At 38.6% G+C, this 21,973-nt stretch overlaps 1 protein-coding gene across 1 annotated transcript in view; it reads left to right on the forward strand.

Annotated features, from left to right (window-relative positions):
- Positions 1-21,973, forward strand: part of CCDC178 (coiled-coil domain containing 178) — a 404,288-nt gene that overhangs the window by 97,583 nt on the left and 284,732 nt on the right. The window contains exons 12-15 of the mRNA XM_075533238.1: positions 5,168-5,230; positions 6,833-6,994; positions 13,971-14,116; positions 19,588-19,747. Of these exons, the coding sequence (XP_075389353.1) occupies positions 5,168-5,230; positions 6,833-6,994; positions 13,971-14,116; positions 19,588-19,747 (531 nt within the window). The remainder of the gene's footprint in view (positions 1-5,167; positions 5,231-6,832; positions 6,995-13,970; positions 14,117-19,587; positions 19,748-21,973) is intronic.

Consider the following 21,973-nt stretch of genomic DNA (forward strand, 5'->3'; position numbering starts at 1 on the left):
TACCTGATCCTATAGACACCTCATGATCACACAGGCTGGTGTGCTTCTTCCATGTGGGCTTTGTTGTTACTGCTGGTGGTTTTCAACTGCTGACCATGGAGATCACAGCCCAGAGCGTAACCACTACACCATCAGGATTCCTTAATCTTCCAAACAGCTGCTCTTAATTTGATTTCACATAATGAGTTCTTAAAAGAGTGTCATGCTCCAGGCAGACTTTTTTGTTTTTGTTTTGCTAGTTAAGCTAAGCCATTGTTTGTTTTAAAGAGCACTTTGGGGGATACTTTTGGTGTAAGGTTTAAAGATGATCTTTAGGCGATAGTTTCAGGGATTCATCCAAGTATCACAATTTCAGGAAGTCTTGAGTCTACTATAACTTGTTATTTTGTTCTGAATCTTCAACTTTTATCCTATTGTAAAGTGATGATTTAAAAATGCTGGCCCAGAAGGGCTACCGGCAGCTCTCCTTGGGAAGGGCACTTCAGCTCTCACTTGGTATTGTGTTCTCTGCAGGACTGGGGTCTGCCCTCCCACCTTCACCACTGCCCTTTGCATTTTTCCACATCTCAGGAGAAACCTCCCTTAGACTCATTTTACCCTCCCCCTTCAAGATACTACTAAGAGTGAGCCCCTGTGTAATATGGCTCTGAATTTTATATTATAGAAACAGACTCTTTCTCATGGTCATTGAGTTGATTCCAACCCAGAGCGACCCTATAGATCAGAGAAGAATGACCTCTCTGTAACTCTTTACTAGCACAGAAAACCTCATCTTTGTCATACAGAGTGACTGACACTTTGGAACTGCTGACCTTGCAGTAGCAGCCCAATAGCCCAGAAGGTGGATGAGTATTTATATTTATATGAATTTGGAAGAATCCTAAATTTTTGTAGTAAATCCCCAATTGAGATATCAAAGAATATTTGTGATTCATGAATGCATTTGCTCACTAGATTATTTTATCAGTCTCTACCATACTGTATAAAATATCTTAACAAAGTGCATGGGATTTAACAAACAAATTCTCAGAATGGCACTTATTAAACCAAGAAGGTTTTTGGAAGCCTCACGATGTCATGGATTGCACATGGGGCCAATAGATAACCGCAAGGTCCTAAGTTCAAAATCACCAGCTGCTCCAGGGGAGAAAGACAGGCGTTTTACTCTCTTAACGAGTTGCGTCATGGAAATCCAGAGAGGCAGTTCTACTCTGTCCTATATAGTCCCTGTGATTCAGAGTGGACTTGATGGCAGCAAGGTGTATTTGTGTGTGTGTGTGTGTGTGTGTGTGTGTGTGTGTGTACAAACAGTTTAATCTATTTCAATTCATAGAGACTGCATTTTGTCTAAAATCGAATAAAACGACAGTAGGTGTTTGGGGCATAATGCATTGGGGTGTGATCCACCTGATCGGCAGTGTGAAACCACCATCCACTCTGTGGGGGAAAGACAGGGCTTTCTACTCCAGTAAGCAGTTACAGAAGCTGGAATGCAGAGAGGGGGCAGTCCGATCCTGTTACACAGGGTCGCTATGTGTCCGCATCGATTCGATGGCAGAAGATGGGGCAATCCTTATTTCACAAAACTCTTCTTTATCCCCTAACGTTTGCATTGCCTGCCACCTTGTAGTGTGCAGTCATCGAATCCTGGTTCCGCCCCCAGCTGCTATAGAACGCATGTTACATGGTGAAAAGTTGGCATCCTCCCCGTGCCCTTCCCCTGCAAAACCGATTCCAGAGCATCCTTGAGCAGCTTGGCGCCTCTGTAACACGTCTCCATTTGGTCCTCAACCTCTGGGGTCATTTCTCAGTTACAGCATTAAAAGAGGTATCTTAGTTGCCCAGAAGCCTCATGGAAACATGGCTGGGCTGTGTAAGGAGAGGGTCACATGAGCGTCACAAGGCTTTGGACCAAAGATCCCTGTTCACCTTGAACAGCTCTTGGGCACTAGGGGCCACTGAGATCATAAGCCTATAGTGTTAGGTCTCTGAACTTTCAACAGGTTTTGTGCATTACTGCCTCCATCGGTTCCTAACTCTGTGTGTTCGTGCCACTATTGTAACCTCTGTATTTTAGTTTTCCCAATGCGTAATAAAGGAACAATAATATCAATTCCATAGATTTCACTGTGAAGTCAAAACAAGGAAAATTCTACATAGCAAGCACTACATATTTAAATCATTACCATGCGTTGTAATAACAGTACCATTGCCATTAAGTGAGCCATCCAGTTGCCTAGATTCTCCTTAAGGAATTGCTTCCTTTAAGGCACCTTGTTAAAAGACACTCCCCTTCTGAGATTAACGCATGTTCAGTGACTGATCCATCTAGGAATCTAGCCTTGCTACCTTGGTCCCATTTGAGATACATCTGAAAGTCCATTCTCATTCCAGCACTCCCTATGGGGCTCAGGGACATTGTGGTTGGGATTGTATCACACTCCCGGTTTCTCGCTTCCCTCTCCCCACACGAGTTTATAGCAAGTGCACATTCCAAACAATATCCTGAATATCAGACTCCAGAATCTGCTTTATAAGGAGCAGAAGTTGCCTTCCACTCACATGTCCTACCCTTCAGCGGAAGAACTTTGAATTAGTTCAATATGTGCATTATTGGGTATGTTGAAGGCTGAAGTAGTTGAGTAGTCTGAGGAAGTCTATAGTTTCTGAACTTTTCCCCAGGCCATGGTGGCCCAAGTATATTTTGAATAAAAAGGATAGTATCACAGCAAGAGTTTGAGCATGTCATTCAAAACAGTCCCTGTCACCATATTTCTAAGGGGGGCATGGACATTAGCTGTCCACTCAAGGGCAGGTCGCTTCTGTTGCTGTGACCGAGCATTCTGTCTTGCTCTCTGAGTCGCGGAGGTTTGGTGGTATCGTAGGAAAGAGAGGCTGGAAAAGTTCACTCAGATGCTAGAAAGAAGCCCCAGCATTCCAGCCTCTGCCCCTGGACACAGAGAGCCCAGATTTATCCATTGGCAGCAGTTGATTTGGTTTTGTGTCGATATACAGATTTCCAAATGAACTAGTTTCCCTCTCTAAGGGGGTAATACAAGGGTACCACTTGGAACTTAATACTATTTGTGTATTTTATTACAATTTCTTATCATCTGTCTTAAACTCACACACTCATGTATAATATTAATTAATCTAAAGGCAGTGACTTGAGTCATTTATTTGTGTAATATGTTGCAGCACTGGGTAGCATCTGTGTTAGCCTGGGTAGACTAAAGAAGCAAATTCATAGAGACCCTCATATGTGTATAGGAAAGAGCTTTGTAAAAAAGAGCAGTTGAATATTGAAAAAAAAATCCCAGCCCAGTCCAGATAAAGTCCATAAGTCCAATATTAGCCCAATGTCCAATGCCAATCTATAAAGTCTTCCTCAGTCTCATGAAACATATGCAATGATGCTGAATGCAGGAATATCACAGGCCAGTGGGTGGGAAGTCTTGTGGATCCAGTGGCACTGTAAGCATCTCAGGGCTGGCAGGGTTCTCCTAGTGCTCAGGGCACTAGGGTAGTTCCATGTGTCTTGTCAGCTGCTATGCCTCCCAGGGAGTCAGCCTTGTCAGTAGAGAGTCTCCAAGGGAGTGACCCAGAGAGAGTGTCTCCTGCCTCCAAGGAGGAATACAGGAATTTCCAGAATACTCCTGAAAAGGCCACGCCCATACAGAGGCCTCATTGGCTATATTTTGATTGACGGGCCAGACTCCACTCCTACACCCTTAATCCTCAAATTGACATGAGATTTTGTAACTACTAAAGGATCCTGTTCTTCTCAGTCTTTTAAAAATCATTTTATTGGGTGCTCATACAATGCTTATCACAATCCATCCATCCATCGTGTCAAGTACATCTGCACACTTGCTGCCATCATCATTCTCACAACATCTGCTTTCCACTCGACCCCCTGGTGTCAGCTCTTCATTTTTTCCTGTCCCTCCCCGCTCCCCCCTCCCTCACAAACCCTTGATGATTTATAATTATTATTATTTTGTCATATCTTACAATGTCTGACATCTCCCTTCACCCACTTTTCTGTTGTCCATGCCCCATGGAGGAGATTATATGTAGATCATTGTAATCGGTTCCCCTTTTCTACTCCACCCTCCCGGCATCACCACTCTCACCACTGGACCCAAGGGGTTGTTCATCTGTCCTGAATTTCCTGTGTTTCCAGTTCCCATCTGTACCAGTGTACATCCTCCAGTCCAGCTGGATTTGGAAGGTAGAATTGGGATCATGTTAGTTGAGGGGAGGAAGCATTCAAGAACTAGAGGAAAGTTGAATGTTTCATCACTGCTGCACTGCCCCCCCCCCTCCGCCCCTTCTTCTGGGTTGCAGTAAGCTGAGGAAGAGCCAAGGGGAAACTTACAAACTTGATCCCATGTATTGTTATGGGTGCCAGGAATTGATGGAGGCTTTAGGTGTGAAAGAATTTGCTTCTTCTTGCACATTTACAATGCTCTTCCCAATGAGGAAGGGAGTCTAGACTTAAGACAAGTGTAATCTCAAGTGAGGGGCGTGTTTTCAAGTAAATGTGAAATATATTTCCAAAGCAGAAAAATACTTTATTAACTACTACCAATGGTATTTAGTGTGGAATATTAAGGCATGTGATGAGTAGTTTAAGATTATTTATCCTGAAGCAGAATAATTTTTTCCCAACATTTTTACCCATTAACTCTCAAGTGATGCTTATAAATGAATGAATTGCTGTGGTCAAGTGGAGATTCTCAATAAGTTGCAAAAGCTTCATCGAGGAATTTATGTCTTAATTGTAAAGTTGAAGGTGTTTTTTCCTGGAAAATAATAGTTTAAAATTTGGTAAGAGTTTAATTAGAGGAATTGAAAGACTATCCATTCTTTCATTTCTGCATTCTTTCTTTTTTTCCCCATTTTTTTTTACGTTGAGGACTACAAAGTACAAACTAAATCAGATACAATTCTGCTTTTATCTTCTTGTCTGTCACGTCAAAGCTTTGTTTCAAATAACAGACTTCCCCCACCTTGTTTTCCAATATTTAATTTGTAATGCTTTGTTTTTACTTTCTATTCTAACCTATGTAAAATGTCTATTGTATTAGCGATTGTCCTTAACATATTTGCGGATTTCCTGTAAACTAAACTCTCATTTTCTTTTAAATTTGATAATACGTAGGGTAGAGAAGATTTCTTGAAGAGGCTCATTCGAAGTGAAGTGGCTACTGCATTACAGATTCAGGTAATACTCATTTAGGTTCAATATTTTATTCTTCCTTTAATTTGCATTTTACTTAGCATTTTAAATTTGCCTGTAATGAGGCATCTTTTCACCACTTGCTTTGCAAGCCAGCAGTTTTGTTTCCTGAGCTGATGACAGTTGGCCTCTGCGTACAACTAGCAGTGTCTGATCATGCATAAAGAAACTGACCTCCATACACATATCTCATTCTGTGGCTTAATGGGAATTTCTGCCAGTCTAGTAAAAGGGCAGGGGGAGCTTATTCCTAAGTGTCTAACTCTTTAGTTTGCTTTGTGATGATGTTATGTTTTCTTTACTTTTAGCGCCTTTCCCTTGAATTTCTTTATTTAACCCTGGAAGAATATATGAGATACTTCTTTATCAAGATTGTGAAACAAAAGCATGATAGAGAGAAAAAAAAGATAATTTTCCTAATGCTTTGCTTCTTAATTTGCTCCTTCGCAGCCAGTCGATCCGGGTGCACAGGGACCTTGTCAGTCAACGTAGAACTGCCCTGTCGGGTTTCAGAGACTGTCCATTTTTTACAGGCACAGATTTATCATTCTGCTACGGAGCGCCCCGGGTCAAGGAGGTGATCTCCAGCACTCGTGCTGGTGGCATAGTGGGGTGACCCCTCGGGCGCTTGCCAGGTCAGCACTTCAAAACCCTCGGCCCCTCAGAAGGAGAAGGCTAACAGTTTCTGACCCAATAAATATTTACAACCGTGGACCGTCCAAGGGGCGGTGCTACTCAGTCCTGGGATTTACTTCTGCATATCCTTCGCAAACACAGCATGTTGGCTTTGTTGTTTTCCTGGTCCTAGGTGAGTCTTTAAGACACCTGTCCTCCCAACAGCTCTGCGGGAGAAAGCCCTGGCAATCAGCTTCTATAAAGAAGCCTAGCAATACGATGTGGGAATTCCTACGCTGTTACACCCGGCCACCATGAGCCGGAATAGGTTTGATGGCACTCGGGAGCAGCGTACACACACGAGATGTTATTATTACAGGAAGAGTCGCATCAGGAAGCTGAGTGGTTCGCAAATGTGTTTTCTGAACAATTTCTAAATTATCTGCCCTTGTGGTCTGCTTTGAAGGAAAGAAAAATGATTTGTTCTCTTTCACTGTTAGGAAATTCAGTATTTTCAAATCTTGAAGCAGTGCTTTTCTGATTGTAAATGTTGGAAGAATCCCGCATATTCATTACTATTCACATTTAGGCAATAATTCCACAGCCCACCCTGCCTTTCTGTTGTGTCTGTTGTCTACCAACTTATTATTCACCTTCTGCTCATTGTTTATTTGTTAAAACTCTGTGAGTGTTGTGTGTAGTGTAGTATATTTTGTGTGTAGATTCTCTAACCTGAGTTTTCTCCAAAAACTCATATATAAATGCTTGGTTTTAAGTTTCCTTTTCCTTTCTCTCTCATTCCTTGAAGCCACAGCTGTGTGCTGCTTAAATGCACTATGGTCTTACCTATTATTTTTATAGTGACATCAATTGATATTCTAATAACACCCAGGATTATGGCCTACCACAGTGTAGGGGCTCAAAAATGTTTCCATCATTAAAAACTAAATGAGTCATTATCTCTGTTGTCAGAAAAAAATGTATCATATTCAAGACGTCCAGACACATGAGAAGAAGTCACTTCTCGATAAGAAAATAATCTATATCCTAGCACTGGAAAAGCTGGAGGAGCCACTGGCCGAACTAGAAGAGGAGTTCATAAGGATCAGAAATATCCATCGCCATCACCTTGATGTAAGCATTTCTAAATGAATCCATAGACGAACAGAAAGAGTTAGGCGAATCATGCATGGAATGTTATTATTGTTTGGAAAATTGTGATTTCACATAGGAAGAGATTACAAACCTGGATGAACTAAGTAACCATTTCAGGGCCAAAAACCGATCCACAGTCCAAATGCATGGTGGGACTGCCCCATACTATTATCCAGAATCCGGTCCTGGGCTGAAGCAGGACAAACCGTTATCATGCCCACCATAGGAAACTTTACCCAAAGACTTCACTCTTAGTTAATGAACTGCAGAAGATTTTTTTTCTAACCTAAATAGAAAATATAATGTATCTTGACATTTCCATGGTAAATTTCTGATGTATTTAGAAAAAGGGAACGACAGCTATAGTGAAAAATATAGCACACATGAGTAAAGTATTTATAAAACAACACGTTTTTGGCAGTAACTGATATCACTAGCCCTTCCCAAAGAAAAACTCAGTGGGTAAAAAGTGCGTCTATCATGTCATTAGTCTTTATAAAAACTAGAGGGTGTGGTGAGCATTATACATTCTTGTCTGTAGCTGCAACGAGGATATACATATATTGATTTGGGCCATTGGCAACAGAGTTTGCTTTCCCCACCCCATGGCCATTGAAAACGATGGTATAGTTCTGTCACACAAGACTTCCACAATTTAAGATCTCGTCCACTTACAAATATATTGTGATTTTCCAAGCATTCTTATTATCAGATTTTACTTTGATCTTGAAAACCTTGCTATGACTGGCAGGTGGAAGTTATAGACCGAAGGACACCTGACCCTCAACTGGTTACGCTGTTTCGGCCTTCTGAGTGCTATCCAATTGCTTCTGTGATGAATGTGTACCCAGTGCCAACACCTGGCGGGATACATGCTTTTAAAGACAGCCCCCTGAGATTAATGATAGGATTTTATTAATTGTATCAAAAGCTTTAATGTAATTTTCTGAGGATAATAATGAACTCCAGAAGAGATTAATGACCTGACTTTCCCCTATTTTATAATAGCTATTGTTTTATACTTGCTTTAGTAATTGTTTTTGCTTTTATTCTATTTGATAGTTAATCAAATTAATGTAAACTTTCAGAAAGAAAGGATATGAATATGCTTTTTAATATTCTTTGCTGATAAATCATCCTTAGAGCTTTTAATTTTGTTTAAACATTGTCAACATTGTGATGGAACTTTATTGTTTGTATGGGGAAAGACGTGACAGTCAGCTTCTGTAAAGTTTGTTGCCTTGGAAACGCTACAGGGCCCTTTCACTCTATCCTTTAGGGCCACTGTGAGTCAACATTAATTTGATAGCAGTAATATGTGAGTTCATCTGTTTTTGTTAGTTAACAAAATTGACTCAGTATGATATCATAGACTTAGAAATCATAGACTCAGTATGATTCAAATAGAAGACTAGGGTTTCACAGATCTTAGTGTGTTTTTTAAATTCACGTGTGTCCCCCACTACCATTCATACTGCCCAAATATGTTGTTAAGTATTTGAAAAGTTTTGGGGAAACATTTGGAGAGGAATAACAATAATAGGTGTATAACAAAGATTATAACCAATGGCACTGAAATACATATGTAGAAACTGTTGAATTGGTGAATGTTTTGTTTTGTGGGGTTTTGTCAAAATTGACCCCAAAATTACATAAATAACAGTGAATAAAGGGAAAAAGAAAATGTTCTTAACCTGATTGTGGTAAAGGTTTACAACTCTTCTTGATATGGTTGAACTATTGAATTGTGTGGTATGGGAGTAAAATGCCAAAATCTTTTAAAAAAAGCCATCAGACACAAAAATTGTTTGCATGCTAGTTGCTTTAAAAATGAGTGGGATTTTAAGTGTTATGCATGATAATATCTGAAAATCTTTTAGATGATTAATAAAATACGTGAGAGGAAAAGTTTTATTAGAAGAAATGTGGAAGAAACAAAGAAAAAATTGGAAGTGAAGGAGAAGCAAACCCGTAATGCTCTAACAGAAACAGAGGTAAGAGATAAAATATGAAAAATAATTTTAAATTTCTTCATGTTAATGAAAATAATTCAAGCAAATTGCATTTTAGGTAGATGCCTCTCATTTTAATTGGTTCTGCACACACACACAGTCTCTTTGTTTTTTCCTTTCACTTACTGTTTCTTCTAGATTAGTCCAGTTTGTCACTGGGATAACTCTGAGCCAAGATATAATACAAAACAGTACTGATAATGTAGTCATGGTGAAGTCTAATGCTATCTACACTTGTCATATTAATGCCTGTTGCTTGGAGCTCGATGTAGGGAAGAATAAAAGAAGGAAGAAAGGAAAGAAAAAGGAGGGAGAGAAGTTGGAAGAGAAGGGGAAAAAGCAGAGGGAGAAGGAGAGAGGAGAAAAGGGAGGGAGGGAATGAGAAGAAAGGAAGGAAACGGAACTTAAAGTTGTTCTTAAGAAAAATAGCATGGTTATGATTTTATTCGGTGGATAAAATAGTTTATGAAAATATTACATGTATCTGATATTTAACCCACAAAGAAATAATCAGACTTTTAAAAAAGTCACTGATGATCAGTAGATGAACTTTGGGGCTCTACTTTAATATTACCTCAGCACAAGAACAATTTGTTCTAATAATGTGGCAATGTATGATGCTCACCTTCCTGATAAAATCACTGAAGTCAAATGGGTGCTTAAGCCAATTTGGTTAAGAAAGCTGATCATGCCAAGCTATGGAAAGATATAGTGTCTGGAATCTTAAAGGCTTGAAGTTAAGCAAGTGGCCAACTATCCGGAAAGCAACAAAGTCCACATGGAGGAAGCACACCAGCCTACGTGACCAAGAGGCGTCAATGGGAATAGGTATCAGAAGTTTAAAAACAAGCAATCAAATTGATGTAAAAGAGCATAGACAGAAGTGGAGACCCCATAATCACCTGTAAGGTAATGGTGCAGTGCCTCACAGAAGGGCCAATGGAAGGGATGATATATCCAGGGTACATTATAGCACTGTTGAAATATATAACTTTCCAGGAGTTTTTTAATATCTGGACACCCCCACACCAATTTTATGGTCCTAGTTTTACCTCATTAACCCTGTTAGACCTGCATACGTTCAGTGTATAATTTAGATCACTCGATGCATGAAATCCAAGTTAGATAAACTCTTCAGGAATTGTAATGGGGGTAATAATTCCCTGAGGGTACAGAAAGAGAAAGGGGGAAGGTGGGAAGGGGGACCTGATAACCATGATGACTACATAATCCCAGTCAAGGGGAAGGAATAACAGAATGGCAAGTGGACAGATGCACTGGACGGTGTAAGATATGGGGCGAAAAGGGGAATAACAACAATAATACTTAATATAATAACAAGATTCCTTGAGGTTTGGGTGGGGGAGGGCAGGGATAAAGGGGAGCTGATACTAAAGAGTTCAAGAATGAAAATGTTTTGAAAATGATGATGGCAACAATTTTACAACCAGGCTTGATCTAATTAAATTATGGATTGTTATAATATCTGTAGAGTTCCGAAGGAAATGGAGGAAAAAGTCTAATCACATTTCACATACATATCCATATAAACTAGAAAGAATATTTTAAGCCATTATCATATCATAGACATTTTGATATTGCAGCAGATTTAACAATATCATTAAAAGGTAAAAAAATCAACATAACTCTTGACATGTTTAACTGAGTAATGAATAAGTGTTTGTTCTCAGAAAGCACCTTACTAAACCAATGGAAGGGATCCCCCTCCCGCCATTGCTATGACTACAGGTCTCTTCATGGTGTTAGGTGGCAATGCTGAGCTGGCCTAGCCTCCGAGGGACATGTGTGCAGCAGAATGAAACCCTGGCTGCTTGTGCACCATCCTCACAATTGTTGCTATATTTGAGCTTGGTCTTATAGCCAGTGTGTCAATCCATGTCACTGTGAGGTGGCCTCCTTTCATTACCACCTTTACCAAGCAGGATGTTCTCCTGTGACTGGTCCCTTCTGAGAAAATGTTCAAAGTACGTGAGCCAGTTTCATCATCTTTGCTTCCATGGGGCAGTCTGGCTGTACTTTCTCCAGGATAGCTTTGCTTGTCCTTTCCATGTTTTTCTTATTGAAGAGGCATATGCATTTTAGCAATAAATACATTTTTTAATAAGAGGTGATGTGTGCGAAAGTGGCCAGACTTTACCTGCTACATAGTAGGTGATCATGGAATCTTAATTGACTATTTAAGTAGGTTGGAATCATACACACTTACATGTATTGTTCACTTCTTAGAACTTTAAGAATTAACAAACTTTAAATACTAGAATTGATATATTTAGGTTAGGAAGCTAGAGAGTATGGAACCTTGTTCTGAGAATTTTATCCTTTTAACTTAAAAACAATTTTTTTAGAGATAGATTTATTAGGGGCTCTTACAGCTCTTATAACAATCCACACATCAACCATAGCAAACATGTTTGTACATAGGGTTCCATAATTATTCTCTAGACATTTACTTTCCATTGAGCCCTTGGTTCCTTAGGCAGTTCACGGAGCTCTTAATAGACCTCACCAGCACCTAATTCAAATGCCTCGGTTCTTCTTCAGGCTTAGTCAGTGTCCTACTTTCAAGTCCATATGAGGCACTGAAATACCGTGGGTTGGGTCAGGTGTACCTTAGTTGCCCAAATGACATCTTTCCGCTATAACACTTTAAAGAAGTTGTGTGTCCATAGAATTTACCTCGAGGTGCTTTAGAAGAAAGGCTTGGGGATGCTCTCCTGAAGGACCACAGCCCTTGAAGACCCTGGAGTGCACACGCTATTGAGAACCATGGGAGGACTCCATGGCCTCACCAGCACCGACCTGACAGCAACCGTTAAACCAAGCATGCTGGTTGATGAACAACTGATGAAAATTTTAATCCCATTTTTAATCTTAGGTGTAGAACCTGAAGTGATTCCATTTAGATAATATAAAGTAAAACTATCAAATGGAACATACCATCTAAAATAGATTTTTAAAATATGATTTTATTACCTAGTGCGCTTTTAAATATAGGGTCTGAAATTTTTAAAAACACAAATCATTGGGGGGAAATCCGCCACAGTCTAATACTAAGGCCATGTAGTTCTGATTTCTGAAGTCTTCCTAGTCCAGATATGACAGGTAGCATGGGATGGAAGGCCTTTATGTTACTGAAACCTATGTCATCCTGGGCAAGGAACAAAACAAGCCAACAGGCAAAACACAAGAGGGTCCGATTGTAAATACACCGTTTTTATGGCTCTATTTCTTCTTGCTCTGGCGACCTTTATGATCCATCAGAAGATTTCAGTGTAGTTCTTGGGTCCCCAAGCAGATCCGTATTCTCCACCAACCTGCAATAGCCAACAGTATTTTTCCTTCAGACTCACCATGAGGTATGGAGTCCTGGTCACTGGGTAACATGTACAGAGAGCATTACATGAGGACCCCCACTACCATGTAGCCTTCACAAAAACACACCAATGTTACGATTTTTTTTAGAATAGAAGACAAAAACAAAAATGTAACATCTCACTTCTTTTGTTAAAAAAAAAGCTAGAAAATCCAGAAAGGGAAAGAAAACAGAGAACATACATTTTATAGACACTATACCCAACACCTAACAATGTGGACAAAAATATGTTTTATGAGAAAATAAATCTGGTGGAGGATTTATTATTCTATATCTCTTTGAGGAAAAGAAAGCTGTGGAGGAAAGATAGCTATGGAGTTCTGTGGACTTAGTTGCGTGAGGGTCACTAATTGGAATCAATAATTGATGTTGGATGCAACACTGGGCTAGTCAAAGTTAGTCAGTCAATCAGTCCATCAATATAAACTCCAGTGGTCATGAAGGGACCACGTAAACCTAGATGCAGACTCAGATACTCAATCTGGAATTGCACAGGCCAGTTTTGGGAATTAATGCTGGCGTTAAACATTGGCTTCTTTTGTATGAAAGATCAGATTAATATATGCCCTTGCCTCTCTACCTATATACATGTTTCAGAAAGAGCTCCCACATTAGCATCTTAGAATGACATGCCTTCAAGATATGCATGTATATGTTTGTGGCTCAGAGGGCCAATTTGTAAAGGAGAGACAAAGACAGAGAGAGGGTAAATGAGGGCAAGACAGAGACAGAGAATGAGTAAATAATTCAAACCTATCCCTTAGAAAATCACAACAGATTTAATATTGGGGAATAAAACATAACTCCAATTTGGTGCATATATTCAAGAGGAGGTATGGTTTACCTTTTTAAAGTATTGGCATCATTTTTATTTCTTGTTGAAACTTAATTCTTTACATTTATACATATATATGCACATATATATATGTATATATGTAATTAATTTTTGTTGCTATGGCTGTTATTATTGGGAGCATACACAGCAGAATGTACATCAATCCCACAGTTTCTGTGAGCATAATTTGCTGACATTGATTAGATTCTTTGATTTATGTAACTATTCATTCTCTCCTTTTTGGAATTGTTTCTCCCCCATTAGCACCAACCCCCTGCACTCTAAATTCCTATCCATCTGAGGCGCTGTTGTCCATTTGATTAAGATATATATCCCTCAAATTCACTATCAAGTCAACTGTGACTCACAGTTACCCTATCAGACAGTGGGGAACTAACTGCCCCTGTGGGTCTCTGGGAGTGTAACCCTGCACAAGAGAAGAAAGACCTATCTTTCTTCACAGACTGGTAGGTGTTTTCAAACTGCTGACCTTGTAGTTGGCAGTCAAACAAGTCACCACTCTGCCACCAGAGCTCTCTGTTCCCATGTCATTAGACTCAAAAGCACCATGCTCAAAGTTGATATTCTTTACTTGTTATGGCAAAATACTTACTTCTAATTGTTTCCAAAGTCAACATACTTGTGTACTTAAAATGCAAGGATGTGAAAATCTAAATGTTTAAAATGAAAAAAGCACTCAATTTTTTTTCTCAGGTAAAACGCTCAACAATTTTTAAAGAAATATATGACACTAGGAGTAAAGCATCTGTTTTTCAAGCCAAAATAAATAATTTGAATGAGGAATTAAAACTAAAAGAAGAAGAAAAGAAACGTTTTGATAAGACACTTGATGTTTTAAAGTGAGTAATTAAATTTTATCAAAATAAAAAGTATATTTAATATTTAACTATAAAAGATAGGAGGTTAAATTTGAATTTTTAAATTTTTCCCTTAAAATGTTCCATATATTCTGTGATAATATGATGTGAAATGCACATAGGATATTTGATTTACAAAAGCATGATCACGAATTGTTTTGCTTCTTAATTATTCCTTGAGTTTATTACTATTTGAATAGTTGGGAATGCTTTAACTTCTCCAAGTATGTGAATGATTATTCTTTATAATCTTAATGATTTATACATTTTATTTAGTATTTCTCATTTGTGTGCCATATTTATTAATTTATGAATTTTACTAAACTTTAGAAAATAGTTTAATTGACATATAATTCATATACTATACAAGTAAATGATATAAATATATTAAAGAGTTGCTCAGTCATCACCACAGTGAATTTTTCTTTTTTTTTTTCATTTTTTTCATTTCCTTCTGTATTCATGATATTAGCTCCCTATTTCCCCCACAATCTCCCCTGCCATAATGCTAAGAAACTATAAATTTTAGTTCTTTCACTATCCTTGATGTCATATAAAGATAATCATTTTTAAAAGATTATAACAACAACAAATAAAATACACACAGAGAAAAAGCCTACAATTCAAAAGAAAGGAGAAGGTAATCAAAATGAGAACAGATTGAAAATGGGTGGAAAGAAAAACAAGCATGAAGACATTAAACATTTGCCTGACTGCATAAGCAGTAGAAGCCTTGGCGGTGTACGGGACCACTCACTGGGCCCCAACAACCAGGCCAGCCGCTCAAGCCAGCTCTCCACCCCACAGGAGGACAAAGGTGTCACCTGCTCCCTCAAGATTTACAGCCTCAGAAACACAGAGGGACAGCCCAGTTCCTCTCTGCAGGGGCCCAAGGGTCAGAGCTGACTCCATCACTGCAGTAATCCACTTTCCAATGCTCTCCAGTTCACATCCGCGATCATCCAGGAATCTGCGTTCATCCGACTTTCAGATACCTATCAATAATCCAAGTTCACCCAACTGTGTGTGTGTGTGTGTGTGTGTGTGTGTGTGTGTGTGTGAGAGAGAGAGAGAGAGAGAGAGAGAGAGAGAGAGAGAGAGAGAGAGAGAGAGAGAGAGAGAGAGATAACTATGGATCTTATCAGATAAACAGAACTCACTGCCATCGAGATGTTTCTGACTCATCGTAGCCCCTATGGGACTAAGTAGAAATGTCCCTGTGGGTTTCTCAGACAGTAACTTTTTAGAGGAATAGAAAGTCTCATCTTTTTTCCCTTGGAGCATCTGGTGGTTTTGAACAGTGATATTGTAGTTAGCCATCCAATGCACAACTCACTATGGCACCAGGGCTAAAACCTTGCATAATCTATATCCATATCTCATCGTCAAAGGCCATGTAGTAACACACTCAGTCTGGAATACCTGCGAAGAGTTAGTAAGGACCCAGGGAGAATGCTGTGGGCTCACGGGGCATCACAGAGACCTGTGTTTTAATTACTCCCTCTCCCTTTGCGCCCCTGGGTTCTTGCTTTCTATCTGATAGTACACTGAGAACAGGACTGGGAGAACTATGAGATGGAATCACAAGTTATTGTTAGAAAACCCTAGAAACCATTAGTAAATGTAAGTGTGAGACTGTGGAGTTGCTTTTCTCAGTGTAGCCCCCATGTAGATCTGTGCGTGTTTGACTGCTTTCCTTCCGTATTTCTTACCCTTCCCTGGTAATTCTGCATTCTTTAATTCACTCCAACTGAAGGTGGCCACGTGGGCTTCCTTGACGACTCAGATTTTGTTCCTTCTAAGGTGGTTTGCTTTGGGATCGCAAAAATAAGGAGGGAGGGACAAGAACAGGGCTGTGGGGTAAAGAGGGTAAGAGGTTCAATGAATGAAAACTTTTAAATGTATTATTAATTGGGAGTTAATACACATATCATATCATGCCATAGTTCAATCACATCAAGCAGAATTGTACAATTGATAACATAATCGGTTTCCAAACATTCTTTTTCTTTCTGAACTCCTTGACATCATTTCCTTTTACCCCCCCCCTCCCTTGCCCCTCACTTCTTGAAGGACAACCCTGGTCCCCTGGAGAATAAGCAGATACCTTATTGTGATGAAGAGAAAAATACTCAGCACCATTTCTTCTATGCTTTCTCCCCAGTGTAATTTTCAATTGTTTTAAAACTTCTTCCTGATAAGCCCGTGATCTTCCCATATCCTTGGAGAAAATCTATTAAGATTACCCCTTAAGAAAATCTATTAAAATCTCAAAAATAGTTACCATAATCTTCCAAGTTTACCTCTCAACCTTGGATGTAACTGGTCCAGCAGCTCCCCTTTGAAGTAATTGCTTTGATTGAATTTTTAAAAAGTCATTCTAATGAGACTAAGACTAAGAACGAGGAGACAAAAGACATTTGTAAAGGAATAAACATAGGCATGTTCATATGTAAATATATGCATATATAATGATAGGGATATAGGTCTTGGTACATATATTTACACATTAAGTATTAAGGTAGCAGATGGACATTGGACCCCTACTCAAGTCCTCCCTCAATGCGAGAACACTTTGTTCTAATAACCTGGCATTCTGTGATGTTCACCTTCCCAACACAATAGCTGAAGATAAAATGGGTGCATAAGCAAATATCATGAAGGAAACTTATAGTGCCTGGACATTACAAGATATAGGATCTGGGATCTTAAAGGCTTGAAATTAACCAAACAGTCATCTAGCAAAGACCAACAAAGCTCCCATGGAAGAAGCATATCAACACATGTGATCACGAAGTGTCCACAGGATCAGGTATCAAGCAGCAGAAGACCCAAAACAACAACCATTTTGATGTGAAAAAAGAAGGGTCAGAATGGAGACCCAAAGCCCATCTGTAGACAATTGAACATCCCCTCACAGAAGGGTCACAAGGAAGAGATGTGTCAGCCAAGGTGCAGTATAGCACCTAGGAAACACACAACATTCCTCTAGTTCTTTAATGCTTCCCCCCACCACCACTATCATGACCCCTGTTCTATCTCACAAATCTGGCTACACCAGAGTATGTACACTGGTACAGATAAAAGCTCTCAACATACAGAATCCAGGACCACTGGACCCTCAGGACCAATGATGAGAGTAATGATACCATGAGGTAGGGGGAAGGTGAGGGGAGAAGGGGAAACTATCACAATGATCGTCCTATAGATCCCCACCCCCAGGGGGATGAACAACATAAATGAGGTGAAGGGAGACAGCAGACGGTATAAAATATGAAATTAAAAAGATGTTTTAAATTACCAAGGGTTCATGAGGGTGGGAGGGTGGGCAAGGAAGGAGGGGAAAGGAGCTGATACCAAGGGCTCAAGTAGAAAGAAAATATTTTGGAAATTATGATGACAACTCATGTACAAATGTGCTTAACAGTGAATATATGGATTGTTATAAGAGCTGTAAGAGCACCAAATAAAATGCTTTATTAAAATAAAAATGCTTTATTAAAATAAAAATTAAAGTATCATTTACCACTATGTCAATTAACAGTCATGATGGACAATATCAAATATTATTTAAAGACTACTGTTGATTAATTTTCTAATGTGATATGCATTTTGCTGGGCAACTGTGTGCTTACCTCATTTAATTCTCAAAACGAAATCACATGCTCAGAAAAAAGAAAACTAGAGAAATTCAATGGTTTCCTTTTTATTGCTAATTTGCCTTGGAGCTAATTTCAACTTGTCTATCCTACTTTAAAGCGTATGCTCTTTTAGTGGTGTGTACTGATTCCTTGAACTAGCATTGGGAAGGAAAATTACTACAGAAAGGTTGTATTTTGAGTAACCTACTATTGTTATCAATAGATGACATTCAGAGTTAACTTTTAAATTAAGAATCTGGGACTTAGAGCCAGGCACCAAAAAGGATTAAGAAAGGGCCACTGGGGAATTGTGCATTCAAGTATCAAAAATATTTTCAGACTGTAGATGTAGTATATACCACACAATGTATATGTAGTGTTCAAAATATTGTTTAATTTTCACAACTAGGAGGTGGAAGAATTTAAACCTAGACTCATAAGGTCCTAATATTTCTTTTTAAAATTTTAATGATAAAGGATGTATAATTTCCATGCATGAAGTATACATGCAAGAGTAAGTCAAACGTTATGACTACAAAATCCTACAAGCCTTTTGTAAACAAAAATTTGAAACACAAAAGTATTCCTTCTTGTAATATCTACCATCTGTGACTGAACTCATCTGAAAGATGTGTTTACATCTGTCTAACCCGCCCCCGCTCCATGGAATGAACTCAATGACAGTGAGTTTGGTTTTGGGTGTTTTTGTGGATCCTCCCCCAAAGAACCGTGTGCCCTTTGATTTTCACCATGGTTTTGGTATCCCAGAGAGACTCAAATATGTTCCTTTTACATGTGCTCTGATTTTTGAGAACAAAAAGAAGTCAAGTGCGGCAAGATTAGAATAGGTAGGCTGGTGCCATTCCCAGTGAAATTATCATAAAATGCCCTTGCTCCCCTAAAGTAAGGAGAGGTTGCTGGGATGCAAATACATTCCTTGGTGCACATTTTCTGTACTTTCCCTGACCAATCCCATCTTCAGTTTCTTAAAACTTCTTGCTCATAAGCCCCTTTAATTGTCCTGTGTCCTTTGAGAAAATTCTATCAAAATCACTCACATTAGGGATTACAGAACAATGGTACCAGGACCTAATGAGTTGACTTTGAAATTAATGAGTCCAGCAGACCTCTTAGACGCCACTACTTCCTTTGGACCATACTCTCTGGATCCTACTGGCAAACCAATGACTTGCCACCAGTTCTTGACCTTTCCACGAAGTCACCTTCATTAGCTTCTATCTTTCTGAAAAGACTGAATGACTGTTTCTTTGGGCGGTATTGCAGCTGATATGCCTGCAACTTTTTTTTGGTGTCCTTTTATTTGAAGGCCCTGTAATGAGAATAAAACACAAGTTTTACTGTGAGAACTTGTCTTCAGTCATCCACTGACTGCAGGGAGAGGTTTAAGGATTTTTTGTTTGTTTGTTTGTTTTTCTGTTTTCACTTGGGAGTTTAAATCCATGCATGTATGAATAGAAACCCAAATAGCTGTATTTTTTTACTTACCCACATATTTTCATGTTCTCATAAAATTCTTTGCCATTGAGTAGATTTTGACTCATAGTGAACTCTAAAAAACAGGGTAGAATTGCCTCTTTGGGTTTCTGAAGTTGTAAATCTTAACTGGAAGAGAAAGCCTCATCTCTCTTCCATGGAGTGGCTAATGGATTTGAACCCCCAACCTTTTAGTTAGCCGAAAACCTAATCTGTTATGCCACCAGGGAGATATATATATTTGTGTGTATGTATATTAAATATAATATTTAATATAAAATATGAATTGATTAGTGACAAGTGCATTTTTTCTTATAGTGAACACTTTTTAGCTATAAGACATAAAAAAGAACATATTCAAGCTGTGTTTGATCACTTAAAGAATGAGAAAAAAGCCCTTGAAGAAAGATTGTGTGAGGAAGGGGAGAGATTTAATCTGGTAACTTCAATGCGGCAAAAAACTCTGGAAGAAATTAAAGTGAGTATCACTTTTGGACTTTTAGAATGAAAGAAATCTGGCAATAGTCAAATTAGCAGCTAGTTTCAGATATTTTCATGCAGAAGTAGCTGAGACGTCTAGATTTTCAAAACTGGATTTTCGACACAGTAGCCATGCCAATCTTCATTTTCTCTTTTAAGTAAACATAATGTTTTCATGCAATATATTATACTTCTGATGCATTGTCATATGGCTTCCATTTTATTATTGTACTATATTTTAGTTTGATCTCTGCTAGTTGAAATTTTCAGGTTCCATCTATTCTGTAGTCAGTTAAATGCTTTTAATGGAGATATATAAATAGCTGGCTTTTGTTTCATAGGAAACATACTTTGATATCTTAACAACATAGTCTTCAGAAATGCTGTTTTTCGCCATAAAATTTACATAGCATTTTAGTGGCACTGAACATTTACCAGCTAGACACAGGGAAACCCTCGGAAAGCATGTCTTTCCAGGTGTGAAGTGTTAGTAATCAAGTTGTAAGAAGTTATGCATATTGAACTCTTTGTATTTAATACTATTTAATGATGTGCATTTTATTTTAACGATTCCTATCCCATTTTACTGTGCAATAATTATTTTACATATAATTGCAATAAATATCATAAATGTCAATATAGTCAGAAATATTACTTAAGTTTTGAGAGATACAGTGACGATTCTTCAAAATTAAAGAGCACTACTGTGGTTTACTAAAACTATTATCTGTTAGCTTAAGGACATATGTAATATTATTATGATGTTTATAAACTCTCCATGGATCTAGGTATTTATAAGTTTAATTATAAGTAATTCAAATTTCTGTCATTCTATCACTTTTGCACAATCAAAGACAATCCTATTAGATAAACTAGAAAGATTAATTGGGACAAATGTTCACTGAAATAAAACACGTATGTGAGTGAATGGACCTACTTACTATTCTTAAAGATCACTGTAATCCCTCCTATAAGAAAATTTTACTAAAGTTAGAGTGAATATTTTGTCTTTATTTATAATGGTGCCATGCAATATTCTTCCATTTTAAATCTCTCTCACACGTGCAACTTTTGGTATGAAAATCTGAAAATAATTGGTGCCATCTAGTGGCATTAGAGGATGCTTCCTTCTGGAAGAGTTCTGAGGATAATTGATGGCTGACTCTCAGATATGTAAAGTATGAATAGACACCTCTCGAAAGTAGAAGGTGTATGTACAGTATCTTCTGACCGAGAGCATTACTCCCCATCTCATATTTTATCCCAGAAGTAGGATCAGTTGTTTGAATCCAACCACATCTGCTAACCATGTTGGTACTGAGAACACACTGGGATCTCAATAACCATGAACTGCCTGGACCTTCAGCCTTTTCATGGAACAGTAATAATTGGTGCAATGATAAAATATGGGCAACATGTGAGAGGGGAGTTAAAGATTCTGTAGAACCAACTTCTACATAATTGAGATTTATATTTCTTTACATCAAAAAGCTTCTTCTTGCATTCCCATTTTGAAATGCACCCGTCCCCCAAGTATCTGAACCTTATAGCATTAGGTTTGTTTTGTCTTTAGCACCAATCTCTGTCTAAATGGACTCTATTCATTTATCGTAACATACTTCATGTCTGTTTCCCTCCTGTTGTCTTTTGGGGAAGGAAAACTCATTAGAATCTCAAAATGATATGCCTGACACAGAGTAGGCACTAATGCTGTGCTCCCTGGATGAAGAAATGAATGAATGAATGAATGAATGAATGAAGGTATGACTGCTTTTGTGTATATAATATTCCAGCCCACGCACATGAGAGTGCCTGACAGCAGCAACATTGCAGGGACACTTTCCCTACCGCACCCGCCCAGTGCTTCAGTGAACACTCCGTCTCTATGTGCTGTGCATTCTTATTCTGCATGTGTGGAAGCTGAATCTTGAAATTGTTGATTGATTTCTGGCAATTGAAACTTCCTACATATCTCAATAATACTTCTCAAGTCACCTTACATTTATATGAAGTTATCTCTTTCCAGTAGCTTAGATAGCTCTCTGTCGTGCATTCACCTCATCTGACTAGAAAAATCGAGTTTGCCCTTGGAGGAGATAGAGAGTGATGTGCCTCTTATTAGTGATGCTCTTTAGTTCAGAGGAGTACACCAGCCAGCACACGTGTTGCTGCCTCACGTGCTAGACTTGTTTCTGCGTACACGTGACCTGCTGCTTCCAAAAAT

This window comes from Tenrec ecaudatus, chromosome 15 (assembly GCF_050624435.1).
Source record: "Tenrec ecaudatus isolate mTenEca1 chromosome 15, mTenEca1.hap1, whole genome shotgun sequence".
Lineage (NCBI taxonomy): Eukaryota > Metazoa > Chordata > Mammalia > Afrosoricida > Tenrecidae > Tenrec > Tenrec ecaudatus.